The sequence below is a fragment of the Callospermophilus lateralis genome, chromosome 8, assembly GCF_048772815.1.
Source record: "Callospermophilus lateralis isolate mCalLat2 chromosome 8, mCalLat2.hap1, whole genome shotgun sequence".
Classification (NCBI taxonomy): domain Eukaryota; kingdom Metazoa; phylum Chordata; class Mammalia; order Rodentia; family Sciuridae; genus Callospermophilus; species Callospermophilus lateralis.
In genome coordinates, this window is record NC_135312.1 from 54,919,281 (window position 1) to 54,938,818 (window position 19,538).

A 19,538-nucleotide genomic window follows, 5' to 3' on the forward strand; every position below is an offset into this window, starting at 1 on the left:
AGAAATTACAGTCCTAGGAGATTCACTAAACGGGGGCACTTAATTCATCAAACCTGAAGGTTGAGGAACCTATAATGGAAAATAAATTCAGATTTTTAAAAATCAAAACTTCATAACTCTGTGACATTTTAGGAACAAGTTCTAGAAAAGCATTTCTTGTCAATACCTCCTCAAACTCCAGAGAAAGGAGCCTTATGACTTCAAAGAAAACTTCCTCTGAAGAAAAGCAACAAAATTCAAGAACAAGGATCCTTTGCCCTTTTCTCACCCTGAATGTCCATGTAACCCTGACAATATCAACTATACATCCCTAGTATACCTCCTTATTCTTTCTCACTCTCATATCTGCCCTAGTCCTAAATTCAGGTAAACTGGACCAAGAGTACTTTGGGTCTCCTGTGTATTTGTTTATTAGATCTGTAACAAAATTCATGAAATCAACTTTCCAGTGCTTCCTCACTCAACTCACACCCCGCTCCCACCAAGAGATTCTTATTCCCCTTATCCACGCCATCCCTGCCACCATTCTTAATAAACATACATGTTTATCTTCTCAGACACCTAGTAGCACAAATACCACTTCTTCCATCAAGCTTTCTACCATTCTTCTTGACAGAGTTAATCTTTCCATCACCTAAACTCTCATTTCACCTATTCTAGCTATTTAAAACCTTAGCCTAAGACTTTGGTTACATTTTTGCATACATTGTTTCTGGTACTCTTTTGAAGGCAAAGGTTTCCTGGCCTCAGTATTCATCAAAGCAGTCAGTATAGCATCTTACTAGTGCTTCAAACTGCTTTATTAACTTGGATCAATACTACTAGAATCAAAGAGTATTAAATTAAACAAATAACACTGAGTTTGCAATTGGGAATCTTGAGTCGTGTGTTCAGTATGTAAGCTCTCTGTGACCTAAAAGCATGATTATGTACAAAGGCCTCATACTGATTTTGTGATGTGCTACTGTTTTTACTTCAATTACAATTTACCAGAAGAAAACATTTTAGATGTGATCAGCACTATTTTCATGGTTCTTAAAGCATTTCTTATCTTGAAAAACTCATCACAGATTTCATGGCACTGAGAAAAATAGGAGACTACTTCTCAGGCCAACAATAAGAAGAATAAGCACTCCCAGGCCCTTGTTATTTTCTGTTTCTCCCAGTCTGTCCAAACAGAAATTTGCCAAACATATTTATTGTTTTCCTCAATCTTTAACATCTTCAAATTTAATTTTAAAGATGTACTATTGCCAAAGTTAGAGAAGATAATGGAAAATAAACCATAATCAAATTAATGTAAATAAAATAATGAACAGTTAAAATTTATAGTACTCATAAATAGGAATAATTTAGAGTGACTACAAAATAACTAATATAAAAATATTCTTTAAATTTGAAAAAAAAACTTTTGTCCTTTCATCTTTTTCCTTTCCTACTTTACTTCAAGTCATATATTCCATATTCTTTGCATAAAGTAAGTCACACAGAGGAATTCAAACAAAAAAAAAATGTTGGAAAAGGGTTGACACATGAATGATTCTAGGCATATGCAAATTAGTAGACAATGTGAAAATGATCAAGGACCATGCCAAGCCATCCCTTTCCATTCTGAATAAACACAGACTGGCTGCTTCCCTGTGAAAAAGGAGGCCGGGTGGAAGATGTACGCAACAGCTCAGACCTGTCATAGGTCAGCAAGCAAAACTAGGTAAATACTGTCATCTTCCCTAGGGCCTCTGCTTGACCAAACCTTGGGTAAGGAGCAATGAGGTCATGTACTGGTTTTCCCAGACTAGTTAAACTGGAGGACTCCCATCATTCTTCATTTCAAAAGGGGCCAATGTCTACTGCTTTTTACCTTCTACCTTAGGAAATTGAAAAGTATAGAAGCTTTGAACCTCTTCTAATCTTGCATTGCAAAAATAGCCTGGTGTCAATTCCTGGAAGTAAAACATGGCTTCAGTCCTTTGTTCCTCATACTTTCTAAGGTCATCATGTCATATCAACCAGAAAGATACAGATCTCCCTTCTACCTTATTAATAAACAAACACATCTTCCGTGAAAGGAAAAGGTGAGAGGCCATAGGCCTTTAGAGATCGGGTTCTTCTAAAAGCAGATGTTCAAATGTCAACATCTAAAGATCAGCCCTCAAAAACCCTCTTTTCTAAATACACCATAAATGGCTACAAATTTGTACCTATTTTTAGTACCAAATATTTCTTTTACCAGATAGACTGACCTGAAACCTCTATCATCAGTCAAATGTTCTCAATCACATGCACATTGTCTAATAGCCTTTTTAAAAAGTACCTCTGCAGCTAGACTTACTGAAACAGGCATAGCAAGAACATGTTTTTGAAGGCACCAAATCCCAGCACGAAAATTTTAAGGCAAGGAACTAGGGCTGATTTTAGGAGAAGTTTGCAACGGCCTACAAAGAATTCATTTGGTCTTGTCCAAAATCTAACAATGCCTCTGACATTAGCCAGATGTGACTGTCAGATATTTTAGAAAAGAGTCTCTTATTATCCCTAAGTTGCTAAGCTTAACTTCCTTGCCTCAGGGAGTCCAGTAATAATTGGGGCAAGGATGAGGAAGGAGGAAGAAAGACAGGAGGAAAAGCATCTTCTGCCTATGTTTTAATCAGAACTTCCCTGAATTTATCAGTTTTACATGTTATTTTATTAGACAACTCCTAGTAATTTCATTTGAAGCAAAAATTAAAAATGTGTAAAAATGTTGAAAAACTGTCCTAGATAAGCTCTCTTGATCTTAAAATCAGCCCACAAGGAAATTACTGAACTTGGGTAACCCAGGAGAGCAATTATCTAGTCAGTTCTTCAACTCTCCACCAGTTCCCTCAGATGCCAACCCAGCGGGATGAACAAGGCAATATTGTTTTAGCAAATTTAGAAAAATTCAATTTCTTTATATTTTGGAACTCATGACATAAAGCCTACTAACCAAGTAACCTTTATTTTGGCAAATTTGGAGACCACAAATAGGACTGTAAGCTGTCATTACTCAGACGAGAGATTTATTGGTGTGACAAAGCAAATGTCAAGGCTCTGTGGAAGAAATGCATTTCATCTGAGGTGTTCAGCTATCAGTGTGTTCCCACCAAGAAGTATGGGAAACACCTGCCACCAGGTATCCTCACCACCAGACTCTCACTTCAGAGAGGCAGAGAGATAAAACATGTCAATGCCCTCCAGCCAACAACATTGGGACCACACCTGGAGTTGTCAAGCTGAGTTTATTTATTACAGGTTAGCAGAGAGAACCATGAGCATCTTAGTAAGAGACTGTTAGAAAGAACCTACGTTAATTAGGATTTGGGCTTTAGTTGGTTAGGTGATTTGGGGAGAAGAGCAATCTAGAGAAGCAGGACTTGGTTCTAGATTGGATGCTGTCAGAAAGTGGGGATAATTTGATGACTGAATAGCTCAATAATCCTTACCTGTAGGCACAGTGGTCTAGAACAGAATAAAGCTGTTAAGAATTCTAAGTCACTCATAAATTATAATTTTGACAAAAAACAGGAAAGGGCCAATACTAGCCAGGGACAGATATTGTTCTTGATAATACTAGGAAAGAATCTTTGTCAACTCCTTGGTGCAGGAGACCTTGTTTATTCAGAAACCACTGAATAATACTCTAGTTATTATGCATATCTTTGTCTACATCACATTTTAATCCTTAGCTTTGAACATGTGACTTGAGGGTTTTCTGTCCTCTTCACTGAAGCCCATGTTGAAGTATCTTTTCTGTGCTCACTCCATATAATTACCAGGAAATACCAGCTCCACCTGAATATTTCAGTCACTTATCTATGTCCAGAGTGCATAAAATCAGCCAAGTAATGCTGCTTGCTTCTCAAACTATCTGCAGTAAAGAAGCCATTTCTTTACTCCCCAGTTTCAGATCAGTCTTTTCATAAAATGCAATAAAAACGCTACTAGAAAAATAAAATGAAACATATGAAATACCAGCCCTATTTTCAAAATCATTATTAGACCCAACACACATACAATAACTGTCAAATTGCTATAAATTTTTTCCTATATTTATCTAGTCATAAACCTGAGTCTACAAAGCCCACTTTGAGCAGCACTGGGATTATTATTATCATTATTATTATTATTATTATTATTATTATTAAATCAAAAACATTATTTAATACAAGTTAATGCAGTCTCATGTGCTCCCCATTTCAAACTCACATAGCAGCCTAAGAGAGAAAAAGGTAAGGAATCTCCCTCTTGGAGATTCCTTCCTAAGAACCCACCAATCGTAAGAGTAAACACCTGTGGCTGCCCCCAGGTACAGCAGCTTCACAGGACACATGCAGAAAATCAGATCACTGAAATCCCTGCTGCACCATTCTAAAATTAACCTAGTCAAAAGGATTAAATCTCCCCTCCAGATAGAGCTTCAATGGTATTCTCTTCCATATCAGAGACTCCACTCCATGCTTGCTAGACTCAGATTTCCCCATCCATGTTTTTAGGACAGAAGTGGCCATACTTTCTACTAGCATAATTTGGATTTGATTATAATCTCAGAGCTTCCTAGGGCAGTGGCTTTTTATGCCACCAGGTCAGTCCTCCAGCATTTGCATTATCTCAGTAACCCTGCTTCCCTCCAAAGGTCAAGAAGCTGAAGCTTAAGTCCATATGTAGCACATCAGAGGAACAAAAAGAGCTGAGGTAGCCACAGATCACCAAATTTATTCATATTCTCATAAATTAAACTTCCCATTTTGTCTCTGCTAAGGTTTATCCTGATCAACACCAATTCTGCGATTTTAAGAATTCATCCCCAGTTCAAGGAAATAGCCACTGTATTATCCCTCCAGTCTGTTAATCTGCTCTCCGTAACCCTGCTTCTGTTTCTGCCACCATCTGCTTTCTTCCTCCTGGCACAGGGCTGCTGTGAGCTGGAAACTAAAGGAGGCTTCCATCTGAGCATGTTCACATAGTGAGCGCTGCCTGATGAGGCCAGACCCCGTTCCTGGACCAACTCAAGACCTGGCCCACTTCCCTCTCTTTAGAAACTGTCTCATTCATAAAATCTCTCCAAAAGGTATTTCCTTAACCACAATTTAAGGTAAACATGATTCACATACATACATGAAGTACACATATATTTAATTACATAAATATCTTCAACTATTATATATATTCTAATAGCACCAGAAATTTTAGACAGTGAAATTCTAAGGCAAATTTAACCATCTTTGAGCTCCATAAGGTTGTAAACATAATTATTTCTCATCACTTCTGGCTTCCAACCAATACTTTTTAATTAATTAATGGACCAAAAAATAAAGACGTGTTCTTACAGTCTACAAGTCTTATACACACTTATATTATTCTAAAGTATATATGATATCAAAAGATAACGTATCTTGATAATGAGAAATTAAGGCCTAGGGACATAGTTGAGTGGTAGAGTGCTTGTCTAGTTCACACAAGGTCCTGGATTTAATCCCTACCACCTCCAAAAAAGAAAAAAAAAAAGAGAGAGAGAGAGAAATTAAATAATCAATAATCCTAATTAATAATGTTTATACACACTTAATTTTCCTTTTACTTATTATCTATGATTAAATAATGACATGTACAATAAGAAAAACACTGACCACGAAGATTTAAAAGTTACTGTGATCATCCATTAAAATAATTTATTTGCATTTTCCTTCCCTAACCTGATTTTAAAGCTAATGTCCCAAGTTTCAAATCTTAACAGAGATTTTTTTTTATTTTACAGCATAAAATAAAATACTGGCACTGAATTACGATTGATACTCAAGCTGGGTCTGGTGACGCAGACCTGTATTCCAGCGGCTTGAGAGTCTGAGGCAGGAAGATCTCAAGTTCGAAGCCAGTCTCAGCAATTTAGCAAGGGCCTAAACAACTTAGTGAAACCCTGTCTCTGAATAAAATTTTTAAAAAGGGTTGGGGATGTGGCTCAGTGGTTAAGCACCCCTGAGTTCAATCCCTGGTACCAAAAAAAAAAAAAAAAAGATTGATACTCAAAATATATTACTCAAAAGTATTATAAAGCAAGTACCATTTTACATAATTTATTCCTTTTATGCCTTAGAATTGAATCAAATCTTGTCAATACTTGAATCTAAACTACCTTAGTCTTCTTGTCTAGGAAGTTTTTTTTTTTTATTCAATGACTTAATTCAGGTTTAGTCAACCTTTCATGTAGAATGAGAAGAACTTGAGTACTTCCTTATTTCTCAAACCCCAGAAGGTAGTCCACCACCAAGTACAAAAGTACAGATTCTAAACTAATGGAATTCAAGTTGGAGACTGGGACCTGCTACCTATATGATAGTTTCCTGCATTAATTTTTAAGATAATGCAGAACATTAGTAGTCAGGATAAGCCTGCAAAAAAGAACATCTGAAACAGAAGGAACTCATCAGCATTTGGTAAAACATATAGTGTTATAACTCCATTGGGTTAAGCCCATATTTCTAATGGCATGTCTACAGGACAAAAGCAGAATACTCAAGGTATGAAAGGAGCAACCAAAATAGAGTAGTTATAATACGATACATAGGTGATATTTTAAGAACTCCCAGAAGCAGTGACAGAACAAAAGTAACAGCCTTGAACGCCCAGAAACAGCAACCTGACAACCACAGGAAGGTAAATGGTTGTTCTTTTTGAACAAAGACTTAGAGAGAGCTATGAATGGAAGAGGCATAAAACTCTGACACAATTTTCAAGTAATACTTAGAGACACAAAATCAAAATATTTCACATCTGGGAAGCACGTAAAAAAGAGTTGGTTACTATTGGCCTCTGCTGCAAAACTGAAAATCAATACGTGGATATTTTATTTGAACATTTTAAAAAGGATATTTATTTGAACATTTTTTAAAAAATCAATCAGAACTACCACACAGAAGTACGCCTCATGTTCAGAAAGTAATGCTAGTTGGGCCAATTTCTGACAAAGGATCTGCTACATTTCCCACTTCACCATTCTGTGAGAAAGCTAAAGAATGCTTTCAAAATACTTTAAGAAGATACCCAAAGTTTCCACATAAGAAGTGAAATACCATCCTTTTGGAAGAATTTATGTTTATTTAGGAAGCTTTCAGAAAGTTTTAAAAGAAAAAAGGAAATAAAATCCACCAACATAACATAAGGGAAAACAAAAAATGCTAAAATAGTTCTTTTTTGTCTCTTGGAATAATGCTGTCTTCACGTCTCAAATTAAGCCAAAGCACACATCTTTGACAGTAAAACGTTTTCTAATGCCTTTTCCTGCACTGAAAATATAACAATGAGGCTTCCTTTCCACCTCTACCTTCCAAACCATGCTGAAGACATGCTGAATTCCAAACACCTGCAAACACACACAAGCGTGCACACGCGCACACACACACACACACACACACACGCACACACACGCACACACACACACACTGGATGGAATGAGTCTTACCAGACCATCACAGTTGCTAATGGCAACAGAGGTTCCTGGAATGTCCATGATGTCACCAACATAAGCACAGTTAGTCTGCAAAGGCTCTTTTCTCCAGATTCTTTCTGAAGCACTTCCGGGTTGATGCTTATTTATGGGGTCGGTTATATTCCCAGGCATCAGAGATGTCTCATGCCATTCCACAACAGCCCCAGGAGCTACAAGTTGAGTGTTAGGCTTTAGTCGCAGATGAAAATCTCTTCCAAATGCTGTGATGTTAAAGAACAGTTGCTCAGGGTTGGAAGACACGTCCCTTGTTGATCTCTTTTTATGATTTGCAGAAAGAATATGGGAGAGATATTGTCCTTCTAGATTTGTGCTGACTGGAGTCACCAGCTCATACTCTCCATGTCTCTTTACTGGTAAATCTGTGGAGTAAAAAAACAGAATTGTAGAACTCTGCAACGAGAACACAGAGATGGACATAGCAAAGGAATAAGGTACCCACCTCACAAGGCTGTGCCACATTGGCATAATAAATATATGTCTGTAGCATCTCATAAATACTAAGCTTCGAGAACTAAAATCATCTCTCAAATGTACTTAGGTAACTCAATGAACCACTTTTTAATTTAGGAAAAATATGTATCATATTGTGAATATTCACATTACATTTATATGTTGGAGAACACGAATATAACAAATTGCCATAAGCTATACCTGGCTTGCTTTAAATCAATCCATACCTCCAAATAACTTATTATTGGCACAAATGACATCTGCTACAAACTATTAACAAAGTTGATATTATGCAGAAAAACAAAATTTGATTGTTTTCATTTTTCCCTGTAGAAACTCTAGAATTTATGCTAATTACAATAAACACAGTTTGTTTCTTCTGCCATAAACCTGTAATTTTTATACTGTAGTACAGGGCTATAGTTTCTACATATTTTTTCAGTCATAACAACCCTAACAACCACACTTCACGGGAGAGAAAACTGATATCCAGAGAATGTCTGTGTACAAGGTCAAACATACATGAAGCTCAGATTTACTCCAAAGCCCATATGCTCATTCTGCTCTGCTCTGCTATGCCTCTAAATCCTTATCTTCAAAATATTAGAGTAGACAAAAAAGAAAAGATAATAAATTCTGAATTGATTCTGCAGATAGAAGTTAGTCATGAGGGAACTATATTCAAGTTTTGTGCCATATTCCTTACAGAGGGCAGATACCCCCTTGAATATGTGTATTTGTAGCCCACCTTACAACATGGGTGGCCACTGACATGTAAACCTGAACTTCACAATCTTTAACTCATTTCCCCTTGCTTAGCTGAATGGGAGTACTGTGTCAACTAGAATGCAAACACCCTTGGGAAAGAGGACAGTGGATACTGGAGAAGAAAGCAAGGAGGGATACAAAGATGCAAAAAGCAGATATAGAAAGGAAAATCTGAGGCCATGAATCAAAAGTTCTCCACTTGCATAATTCTACCTGAAGATTAGACACGCGATGTGTCAAAATGCCCTGAAAAAAATTACATAATTCAAAAAAACTGTTTATCTATACCAATTGCATGTTTTGACATCCATTTAGAGCATGAATCCATAAATGAAAACATGACCTGTGCTCTTAACATATCTCAATAGAATCGTTATGTTCTCAGGCCTTGTGCAAAGTACCAGAAGACAAACGAAGACTTTGTGCAACTTAGAAATTCTTTGTGCACATGTTTGTTATCATTATGCCATTTATAAATGACCTATGTATTTCAACAAAATACTATTCTTTGTTAAGTACATAGAACAAGCAACACTCTGGTGAATATTCACCAGGCAAGGAAAGAAAGACAACCATGTTATAACAGAGTAGAGTGAAGCCTGGCTCTGGTAGCAGCAGCAGCACAATCCCTGCTACATTCAAATAAGCATCCATATAAGCCTAAGACACCCTTACAACCAAATCCATTGTGAAAACTTCTACAAATGGAACTGGACATTCAGGGAATGATCACATCTGTCATAGGAGCAGCATGATGGAGGAGAGTTTCCACAGTCAGGGATGAATTAAGCCCTTGGATGTGGACTGACAAAGCCTACCCCCAAATTAACTATAATTTCTTTGAGGACAAGGAACCCTTCATTTGGCCTGATAGCCCCAATGTCATCTAATGCAAGATTTTGTCTATGTTGGGGTTTCTTTCCAGGTGGATTTGTTTAATATGTATTAAGTTAAGACTATAGATAACCAGAGACCTTTGCTTTGTCTACTACCCACACTGACTTATAAAACATACTACTCACAGCCCATGAGCCTGTGACTACATGAGTAATCTCAGTCATTACCCTTTCTCTAACCATCAGATCACAGTTTCAAGGGAATAAGGAAACAATGATTAATTTCAATTTATGGATTTCCCATCTCCTCTGAAGGGAATTCACTTAAAATAGTCTAGACAATCTACTGATGGCTAGATTAAGTGACTGGAGATGAGAAAATTTAGGGACTACAAGGAGGCTCCCCCACACCCAAGAGGATACAGAGCCTCATGCTTACCACAAACCATACATCTTAGACTCTCTGGGACAGCTCCATTTCCCACTGTCAGACAACATGTTCTGAAATCTTATTTGAAATAAAGACAGTATGTTCTACAAAGATTTTTCTTTCCCAATTCTACCTAATAAGTCATTCCTAATATGTACACATAAGAAACATTTCTGAAATTAAACTTTGAACCAGTTATTCTCCAGTTGGGAATTAAGGTGATCAGGTAAATGATGCAGTCGGCAATTCCCTGGCCACCATCTGCTAGGTGGCAGTTCAGGAACTGACAGAGACTGTCCACTTGCCTGCCATTTACTGACACAAGAGGACTGGGCTCTGTGCTTGTTCTTGAGAATACACCATCTCTAACACAACCATCACAGCAGTAAGCGTTACTCCTCCTCCTATTCTTCAAATGAGAAAGCAGACCTAGAAGGCCAGACATACAGCAAGCAAGGAGCCTAAGAAAAATCTCAGTTCTGATCATTTTGACTCTGAAGACACGTTCCCATGCTTTCATCCCCTTCAGAACAGATGAAACATCTTGCTGTCAATTTCTAATTTAAGATCTGACCTATAAAGGAAAACTACCACAAGAATAATGTTTTACTACCCACAGCTTTTAGTGTAGCTTGAAATAACTTCTGTAAAAGGCTTTTTAAAGGCAAAAATGGGGGCAGTGGGATGAAACCATAAAAAAAAAAATTTTTGATCTCAGATTACAATCACATAAGAGAATCAAATCCTATGCAATGTTAACTTTTCACGTGGAGAAATTAAGCATTTTATAGACCCAATTACTTACACAAAGCAGTAAGGTGTAAGGCTGAGGAGTAAACTGCAGAAGGTCAGAAAACAAGAAGCTAAATCAACTCATCACCTCGACCCAGTTCTTCATTTTTCTCTGACACTGTTTCCTCAGTTGTTAACTGGTAGTCAGTAATAGTTCCAACTCCATAGATTTGGCAAGAGGTTTGAATGAGATTATACAGAGGATTCAATAAATATTCGCTACTGCCAATTTAAACATAAGTGAGCTACTCATTACAACAATGCCATGTTTAATTTTTAGATAAGAAACTATACAATTACCAGCTATGATGGCTGAGGGGCCAACACAAAAGGCAGGGAAAGTTTTCTGAGGGCCATAAGTTCTACAAGTGTAGAGGGCTGTCGCCACTGCAGAACCCTATTTTGGGTCACTCGTTACTCAGGCTTCATCCAGATTCAGTAATTTTTTTAACCTAGTGGCATCTGTGCAAAAATAGTTCATCTCCCTCTTGGTTGTATGGATTAACTGTTGGTCCTCTAACCTGAGAGCAAAACCTTCATTAGCATGTGACTTTTCAGCCCCTCCTGCCTTTTCAAGAACTGTTTCACCAATGACTCCTCTTCATTTCACCAAATGTCCCACATTATAAGATTATCCCTCCCCTCCAAAAATAAATAAGCTTTCATCATATTTCCCATCTTTACTAAAAAAAAAGACTTCTGGATGCCACATCTCCCTCACTGGTATGAATGTGTCCTCCAAAGTCCATATGTTGGAAATTTAATTCCCAAATCAACAGTGCTGAGAGATGGGGCCATTACCAGCTGATTAGGTCATGAGGGGTCTGCCCTCCTGTGTGGATTAGTGCTGTTGTCACAGAAGGCAGTTAGGAATCACAGGAGTGGGTTCCCACTTTCCCTCTCTCTCTCTCTCCCCAATACATGCTCTCTGGCCCTTGCACCCTCTGCCATGGGATGATGCAGCAAGAAGGCCTCACCAGACGTGGACCCCTCAATCTTTAACTCCCAGCCCTCAAAATGGCAATAAATATATATCAATTCTTTATGAGTTACCCAGTCTCAGGGATTCCACTGTAGAAACACAAAATGGACTAAGACACCCACCTCACCTCACTTATACCTCATTCCTTCACTACCCTTGAGAGAGAAACACTTCAGAAGATTGACTATATTAGATCTCTCCATTCACTCTAGACATTTTTGTTCTTTCTTAAATATATTGCAATTGAGTTCTTGTATGGTGACTGGTGACCACATGTTGTTTAAGCAATGGTCAAGATTTAATCTCTTTACTTGCCCTATCAGTGGCATCTGACCTAGTTCATTTCTCCTTCCTTCTTGAAATATTTTATTTATCTGTCTTCTAGGACACTATGCTCTTCTGGTTCTCCCATTATCTCCCTGGGGTCCCCTTTCTCATTCTCCCTTCCTTGAGTCCCTTTACTTCCGTGGCCTGTAAACACTAAAGGGCAACAGGACGTGGTATGTGGATGCCTCTTCTGCATCTATCCCCCAGAGCTTGGTGAGCTCATCCTGTCTTGTGACTTTGCATGCCTCTAACCCACAGTTCACCTGTCAGCTATTCTCTTATAGATCCAATGGCCTTCAGATCTTCTGGATATTCAGCAGGCATTTCAAGTTAACATTCCCAAAATTAGACTCCCAAGTTCCTTATCCACATTTCTTCCTCCTTTCCCATGTCAGTAAATGGCAACTCTAGCCTTCTACTTACTCAAACCCAAAACCTGACCAAACCATACTCAGCTCTATGTATACCACAACCACAACCCTGTCTTTAACCAAATTCTATTGATTTCTATCTTCAAGATATATCCAGACTCTGACCACTCCTCACTACCTCACCAGCTACTAACCTAGTCCAAACCACCTTCATCTCAGTTTTCAATGAATGTCATTACTGTACTTGCTTCTGTTCTGCCCCTTTGAGGGTTATCCTCAAAACAGACCCAGGGCAATTAAATTGTCAGTCTTCTCCTCAAACCCATCCCACTAGCATAAAATGGCTCACAAGATCCTACAGCCTAAAGTTGAGAATTCTCACACCTCAAGATTTTAGACCTGTTGTTTCCTCTGTGTAAGTGTCTCCATTACTCCCAGACAGCAGCATGACTCGTGCCCTCAATTCTTTCAGGTCTTTGTTTAAATGTGACCCTCCCATTGAGGTGTTTCCTGACCACCAGTAACCATCTGTCACTCTCTGTCCTCTTCCATGTTTTTTCTTTCTCCACAAACCTTGTCACCATCTGACATCCTATAAATGTTACTCATGTTTTTGTGCTGTTTCTTTATATGAATTAGCATGGAAGCTTCAAGAGGACAGGAAATTTATCTGATCTCTCCATTACAGTTCCTCACTACCTAAAAAAGAAATTGAAGTCACTCAATAAATATGTGAATGAAGAAATGAATGAATGAATGAGTCAGTGAAGCCTTAAGGAGTATCTAAAATTAGCATATCTCTTCTTTTCCCTAAATAGTAATCTTGCCAGCAGGCCATCAATGATAGCAAATTGCACAAGTGTTTTGTCATGTATTTCTAAGGCCAGAATTTTGCTTGCAAAACTTGGGCATATTTATCTCAGTTTCTGCTGACCTACAAATCAAACATTTCATAGCACTGAAATCTTACAACTTAAGGCTACCATGAACAAAAAATTGATATACTCATTAAAAGAGACCTCCTAGAAAGAAAATGTGGAACCCCTCATTGTTAGGAGCAGGCAGCAGGAAATTAGACCCCACTCATCAGTCCCTTTGGATATTCACAGAACCAGAACTAGACAGATCAAAAATTAAAAAGACCTTGAAAAACCATCTAATCCTTGCCTCTTTCTACAACTCGGGCATCTCAAGTAGATACAATTATTCTCTTAAGTTAAAAGTGGAGGCTAATGGCCCTCCACTTTTAACTTAAGGACTCCAGGACTCCAGGCCCTGCTCTGCCCCTGACCTCACCCTTTGCTGATGAAGAAGAATGATTAATATGATTGCAAAGTCTGTAAAACATAGGAGATCTTCAAAGTTCAGGAGCTCCCTTTTCATCCATTTTCCTGGGCATGAGCCTGACAAGGAACACATGTTTTCTTCCGCTTCACCAGGGACAGCCCTGCATACCAGGTGGTTATTCAAGGTACTACTTGCCTGACAAAGTGAGTTCATTGGGCTCCACATCAGCTCTTTTGTAAGATATTTTATGTTTACTTATATCTTTAGTTTTTCTGTTTCTCAACATGTTCAGAACCTAGGCAGGCAAAGGGCGATGTTTATATTCAGAATTTTCTCAGTATTTGAACTATCCCTAAGAAAGTGTTGTCTCCTCTGGCAGTCTATTTACAAGAAAAATATTTTTTTGGTCAGAGAATTCTCTCATATCTAGATTCCCATTCTTGAGTTTAAGTTAATGCCTTCTTTCTCCCTGAGGTGGGTAAAATAACCACTCTTCTAGGTATGTGGGCATGTGTGTATGCGAGATAGACATGTATATAAATATGTACAGACCCATACAGTCAGTACACATAAACTACAACACAGGATTTAAGGAGTCAATGTTCTCTGCTTCCACATACAGGCTGAAAATCCCTAACCCAAAACCTAAGATCAAAAACGCTCCAAAATTTGGGCCTTCTTGAGTACCAGCATGATGCCACCAAGTGGAAAATGCTACACCTGACCTCACATGATGGGTCACAGTCAAAATGCAGGTGCACTAAAAATACTGTATATAATTACCTTTAGGTTATGTGCATGAGATATGTATGAAATATAAAAGAAGTTCATAGTTCTTCTTGGGTCTCATCCCCAAGATACCACATTATTTATATGCAAGTACTCCCAAATGCCCTAAACTAGAAAATCCAAAACATTTCTGATCCCTAGCATTTCAGACAAGAGAAACTCAACCTAAACTTCAAGACCTTTTTGCCTGTCTGTTCTAACAACAACATGGTACACTTTCCTAATGGTTTAAAAACTTCAGTCATTTCAGAGAGTTTCTGTCCCTCTACACATGTCTGTGTTTTAGCATTATATCCTACACGTGATAAGGTCTCAATGTGTTAAAAGAAAAAAGAAGCTGCTCCAAACCATAGCCTGAACAGGTTGGGTTTCTGTTGAAAATAACATGCCTTTCTCTCTTCATCCTTGACAAATCTAAAGCAAAATGAATTCTCATGTGAATATACAGGGTGCACTCTTGACTGCACTATTTGTTGATAATGCGTTCATTTTTCCAAAGCAAGCCTGACAGTTTCCTCATTTCAGCTTCTCCCTTTGTTGATCAGTTCCACTGATTTTTCCCCCTTATGCAAATTTCTCTGAATCACGTTTAAGTTCTCACCATCTCCCATGGAAAAGCTACAAACTCTCCACTCAGAATTTCTCACTACTAAATATTGGTGGTTGAGTAGCAAAAGTCTGAAAGCACTGTGTTTGAATTCTAGCTCCAGTCTAATGAGTTCTTGCAAACAGATTATGAAAATTAAGTTATCTGTAAAATAAGGCTAAGGAGGAGATGGAACAGAGTGCTATTTATGAACTTGATCTAATCTAATCACATTTCATCATGAAAAAGGAGCTATTATTGTCATCTTCACCATCATCATTTCTAACAAGGGATATTGAAGAAGGAAGTCCGATTCAGATTCCTTCCACCTCCCAGAACCCGAGGACTCTCTCCCCAATACTCCCATCCCAGCCTGGTGTTTCTGAGGTGGTTAGAAGGACCTTAAATCACGTCAACAGGGAGTCTACAGTTCAGATCAGGTTGGCTATAGCAATGTAGCCCATGACCCCACAAGAGAACTGGGATTGTGTCCCAAGAACTGGATGATCACTTTACTACAATTGCAATTCACACAGGCAATTTCCTATATCAGGTATAAACTTTAGTATGCAGTAATCTGGCCTCAAGAATGAAATCAGATCAGCATTTTCAAGATCAGCTAAAGAAGTGGCTCCAACAACAACATTTCCAAATCCTGAGCCAGGGGTAAGGGAATGACTTTCATCAGAAATGACAAGAGCCAGCTGCTCCAGGAAAGCTGCAAGCAGGGTGAAGAGTGGACATTAAAGGGGACACCAAATGCTGAAGGGCTTAGCAAGGCTATAAACACTTATGGGGAAGGGAACACATCTTTTCTCTCAAAAGCAATTAAAAATTAATTGTGGCACATGTTGAAATCTGAACACAGCCAAATCCTTTCTTCCTCACTTCATCCCCTCTAGGCTCTTATCATCACAAAGCAGAAACACTCTTTGGCGTGTCTTTTCTTTCAGTTGTGAATCTATTTTCCTAGTCCAAGATTTTTCATGAAGCTATTTGAGAAAAAAAAAAAAAAAAAGCTAGTGAGGTTTTTTTATTATTATTATTATTCATTGTTAAGAAAAAACAAATAGTTGTGAACTCAAAAATTCTTCTCATTTTTTACATCTGACTATTTAATAAATATTTGTTGCAATTGCACAATGTTTACATTTAAGAAAGTCATTTAGGAAAGAACAGCACATTCTTTGGTGTTTTCTAGAACATGAAATCAGGTAAAAGAAGATCTTTCAAGAAAAAGAAAAAGCATGCTTTGAAGAAAAAAAATCAGAGTATTTTGTTTGCTACATATTGAAATGAACAAATGATCAATATCAGGGCAACAAGTAGAGGAGAATTGTATTTTTAAGTGAGGCCCAAAAGCCAAAATGTTAACATTCCAAACTCACTTTTTAAAGAAGCACTTGGACTGGTTATATTTGCCATCATCAGAAATTTCAAAGACTGTATTGGGCATTCTACAGACTAATGTTTCTCATACCTCTTATAATTTTTGGAAGGATAGTGCTTTTAAAAATTAATCTAGATTTTAAGGCCATGAAAATTAGCATTTGTGCCCAGAGGCAAAGGGGAGGGAAAAAAAAAAAAGAATGTGGAAAGCATTCTTCATGATTTTCACTGAAACTTTGTGATCATTTATTTTCTTCATCTGAAATAGTCTGGGTCATGGTCTGACAAAGGGAAATGGGGACAGTCTTTTAGGTCAGTATGGTAGTTTTCTACTACTGCTGTAACAAATAGCCACAAATTTAGTGACTTAACACTGATTAGAGGTCCAAAGTCTGGGACTTTGCCCTGGGCTAAAATCAAGGTGTCCTGGGGAGGCCTGGCTTCTGCAAACTCTAGGAGAGACTCTTTTATCAGTTTCTAGAGACCCTAGGCACTGCCTGGCTTCTGATCCCCTTTCTCCATCTACAGCAACATCAAAGCCTTCTCACTTTGCAGTCTCTCTAGCTCTCCTGTGCCTCCATCTTTCACTTATAAAGACTACCACCCAGCTAATCTAGGATAATCTCTCTACTTGAAAGTCGTTTTATTAGCAACCTTAATTCCACCTATAAACTTGATCTTCCTTTGCCATGTAACAGAGCATATTCACCGGTTCTAAGGATTCAGACACTGGCAGCTTGCGGGGCATTACTCTACCCACCACAACTACCTAGCTACATCCAGTGTGCTGGAGTGCCCTCACAGCAGGAACACTTACTATACCTGTGTGGCTCCCTGGCAAAGGAGACCCTTTCTTTAACTGAGCCCCTATTTTCCAGAAGAGCCACCCTACAGTCCACTCTTAGTCCTGTAAGTCAGGTCTCTCCGGGTCTCTCCTGGCCTGTCCAGGCCTGTGAGAGTACAACATCCCCTCACCACAGAGTTCAAGGATAAATTTTGCTCAAGTCAAGGACCCAATAAAACCCTACCAGAAAATTTACTGGTGCTTTCAAATGGGTTTTTGTCTAGAGAAGTGAAAAGTAGATTGCCTAGAAATGCTGATGACAGTCCTTGCCAACACTTAGGGGAACAGCAATCTAATCCCGATAGAAAAATAAAGCCAACACAGAGAGAAAGAATGAGAAAGACAAGGAAAGGAAAAGAGAAAGGGGAAGGAGAGGGGAGGAGAGTCGTGACCTCATAATTTGAATTCTAGGTCTAGCTGTACCTGATTTTGATTATCTTATTTTTTTTTCCCAACCTGTGTCAACTGAGTTCCTGTCATTTATATGTTAAAAAAAATTGCAACAAATAAAGGAATTTTCTCTCAATAAAATGGAAAGAAGGGAATTGCAGTTAATAAGGGGAAAAGAAGTTGAAGAAGTGTGCCAGGTACACTTAGAGTGTCCCTAATCTAGAAACCCACCGTCTGATATACTCTGAAACCCAAAATATTTTCAAAGTTCCAGATTTTCCAGCCTTTCAGATTTTGGATTTTCAGATTAGCGATGCTCATCAGATAAACCTCTGCAAATGGTCCAAATCCAAAAACACTCTGCATCTGGAAACAGGCATTTTGGATAAGGAATACTCAACCTGTATGTACAAAACATAGTTGGTATGGGATATTTTTGTACTATTCCTAAGTAAGTCCCTCCCTCCCTCTAACTGCCATATTCCAGTGAAGCAACACTACATGGAGATATCAACATGAAGATAACACATGAAAATAGAACTCTCAAAGAGCTGTCCCATGCCCAGCTAATTGGCTAGCCAGTTCAAAAGTGCATGGCATAGAAAATTACGTTTCTTGACAATTCGTGGTGGCTAAAGAACCTATTTAAAATGTAGGAATTAGAATGAAGTGCCTCTCTTTAAGTAAAGGTTTTTGTTTGGTTGGTATTTTTACTTTTTTTTTTTTTTTCAAAGAAGGAGAAGCACAAGTTTAAAACGTACTAATAGTAACAGCTTTTATTCTAGCTTATTTATCATGGGTCAGCATTTAATATGTTTCACATAAGCATCACAACTCTGTGAAGCTGTAGCATTATGCCCATTACATGTAAGAAAATGATAGAGGTTTAAGGTCATTAGGCAGAAAATGGAGGAGTCAGAAGTTTAAAGAACACAGTTGACAGTTTCTCCTCTGACCACTGTGTAGAGATGATGAATATTAATAGCTACTCTATTTAGATTTGGGAGCAGACTTTGCATGTGAAGAAAACTTGTATTTATATGTAACTAGGAAGAAAATTATTATGAAATATAATTTAATATCTATGACCAGTGTTTGATGATTTGGATATTTAATTCTATTTTATCTGCTACACATTTCTTAAAAACTATTTTTGAGCCAGGCGCAAAGGCACACACCTGTAATCTCAGTGGGGTGGGAGGGTGAGACAGAACGATCGAAGGTTCAAAGTCAGCCTCAGCAAAAGCAAGGTGCTAAGCAACTCTGTGAGATCCTAACTCTACATAAAATACAAAATACGGCTAGAAATATGGCTCAGTGGTTGAGTGCCCCCTGAGTTCAATCCCCAGTACCCACCCCCCAGAAAAAAACTATTTTTGTTTTTTTATATTTCAAAAGCAAGATATACTCTTTTATGCTGATCTCAATTTGTTCTGAAATCCATAAAAACTCATCATGCTGAATTTGTGGGAATCACTTTTATAAATAAGAAACTCAAATTTCACCACTAAACCTCTCCTAGGGATTTATAGTTAGTCAGCAAAGTCATACAAAGTGATTGGAAAATGAGGATGGATCAACTGGATGTGGGACAGAGTTTCCTTACACTAAGGAAACTTTAAGGAATATATAATTCTCAAATTCTATTCTCTGAGGGATATAAAGCTTCTCATAATACTAATAAAATTATAAAAACAATGGTATATACAATTGTTCACATGTATTGAGTATCTGAGAAATAGAAAAAAAAATGTTGAACTGGTTGCATCTCT

General features: G+C 37.9%; 1 protein-coding gene across 2 annotated transcripts in view; it reads right to left on the reverse strand.

The window, feature by feature from the left end:
- Positions 1-19,538, reverse strand: part of Adamts3 (ADAM metallopeptidase with thrombospondin type 1 motif 3) — a 227,419-nt gene that overhangs the window by 200,257 nt on the left and 7,624 nt on the right. For both annotated transcript variants that reach the window (XM_076864583.2, XM_076864582.2), the window contains exon 3: positions 7,478-7,884. In XM_076864583.2, coding sequence (XP_076720698.2) covers positions 7,478-7,884 — 407 coding nt within the window. The remainder of the gene's footprint in view (positions 1-7,477; positions 7,885-19,538) is intronic.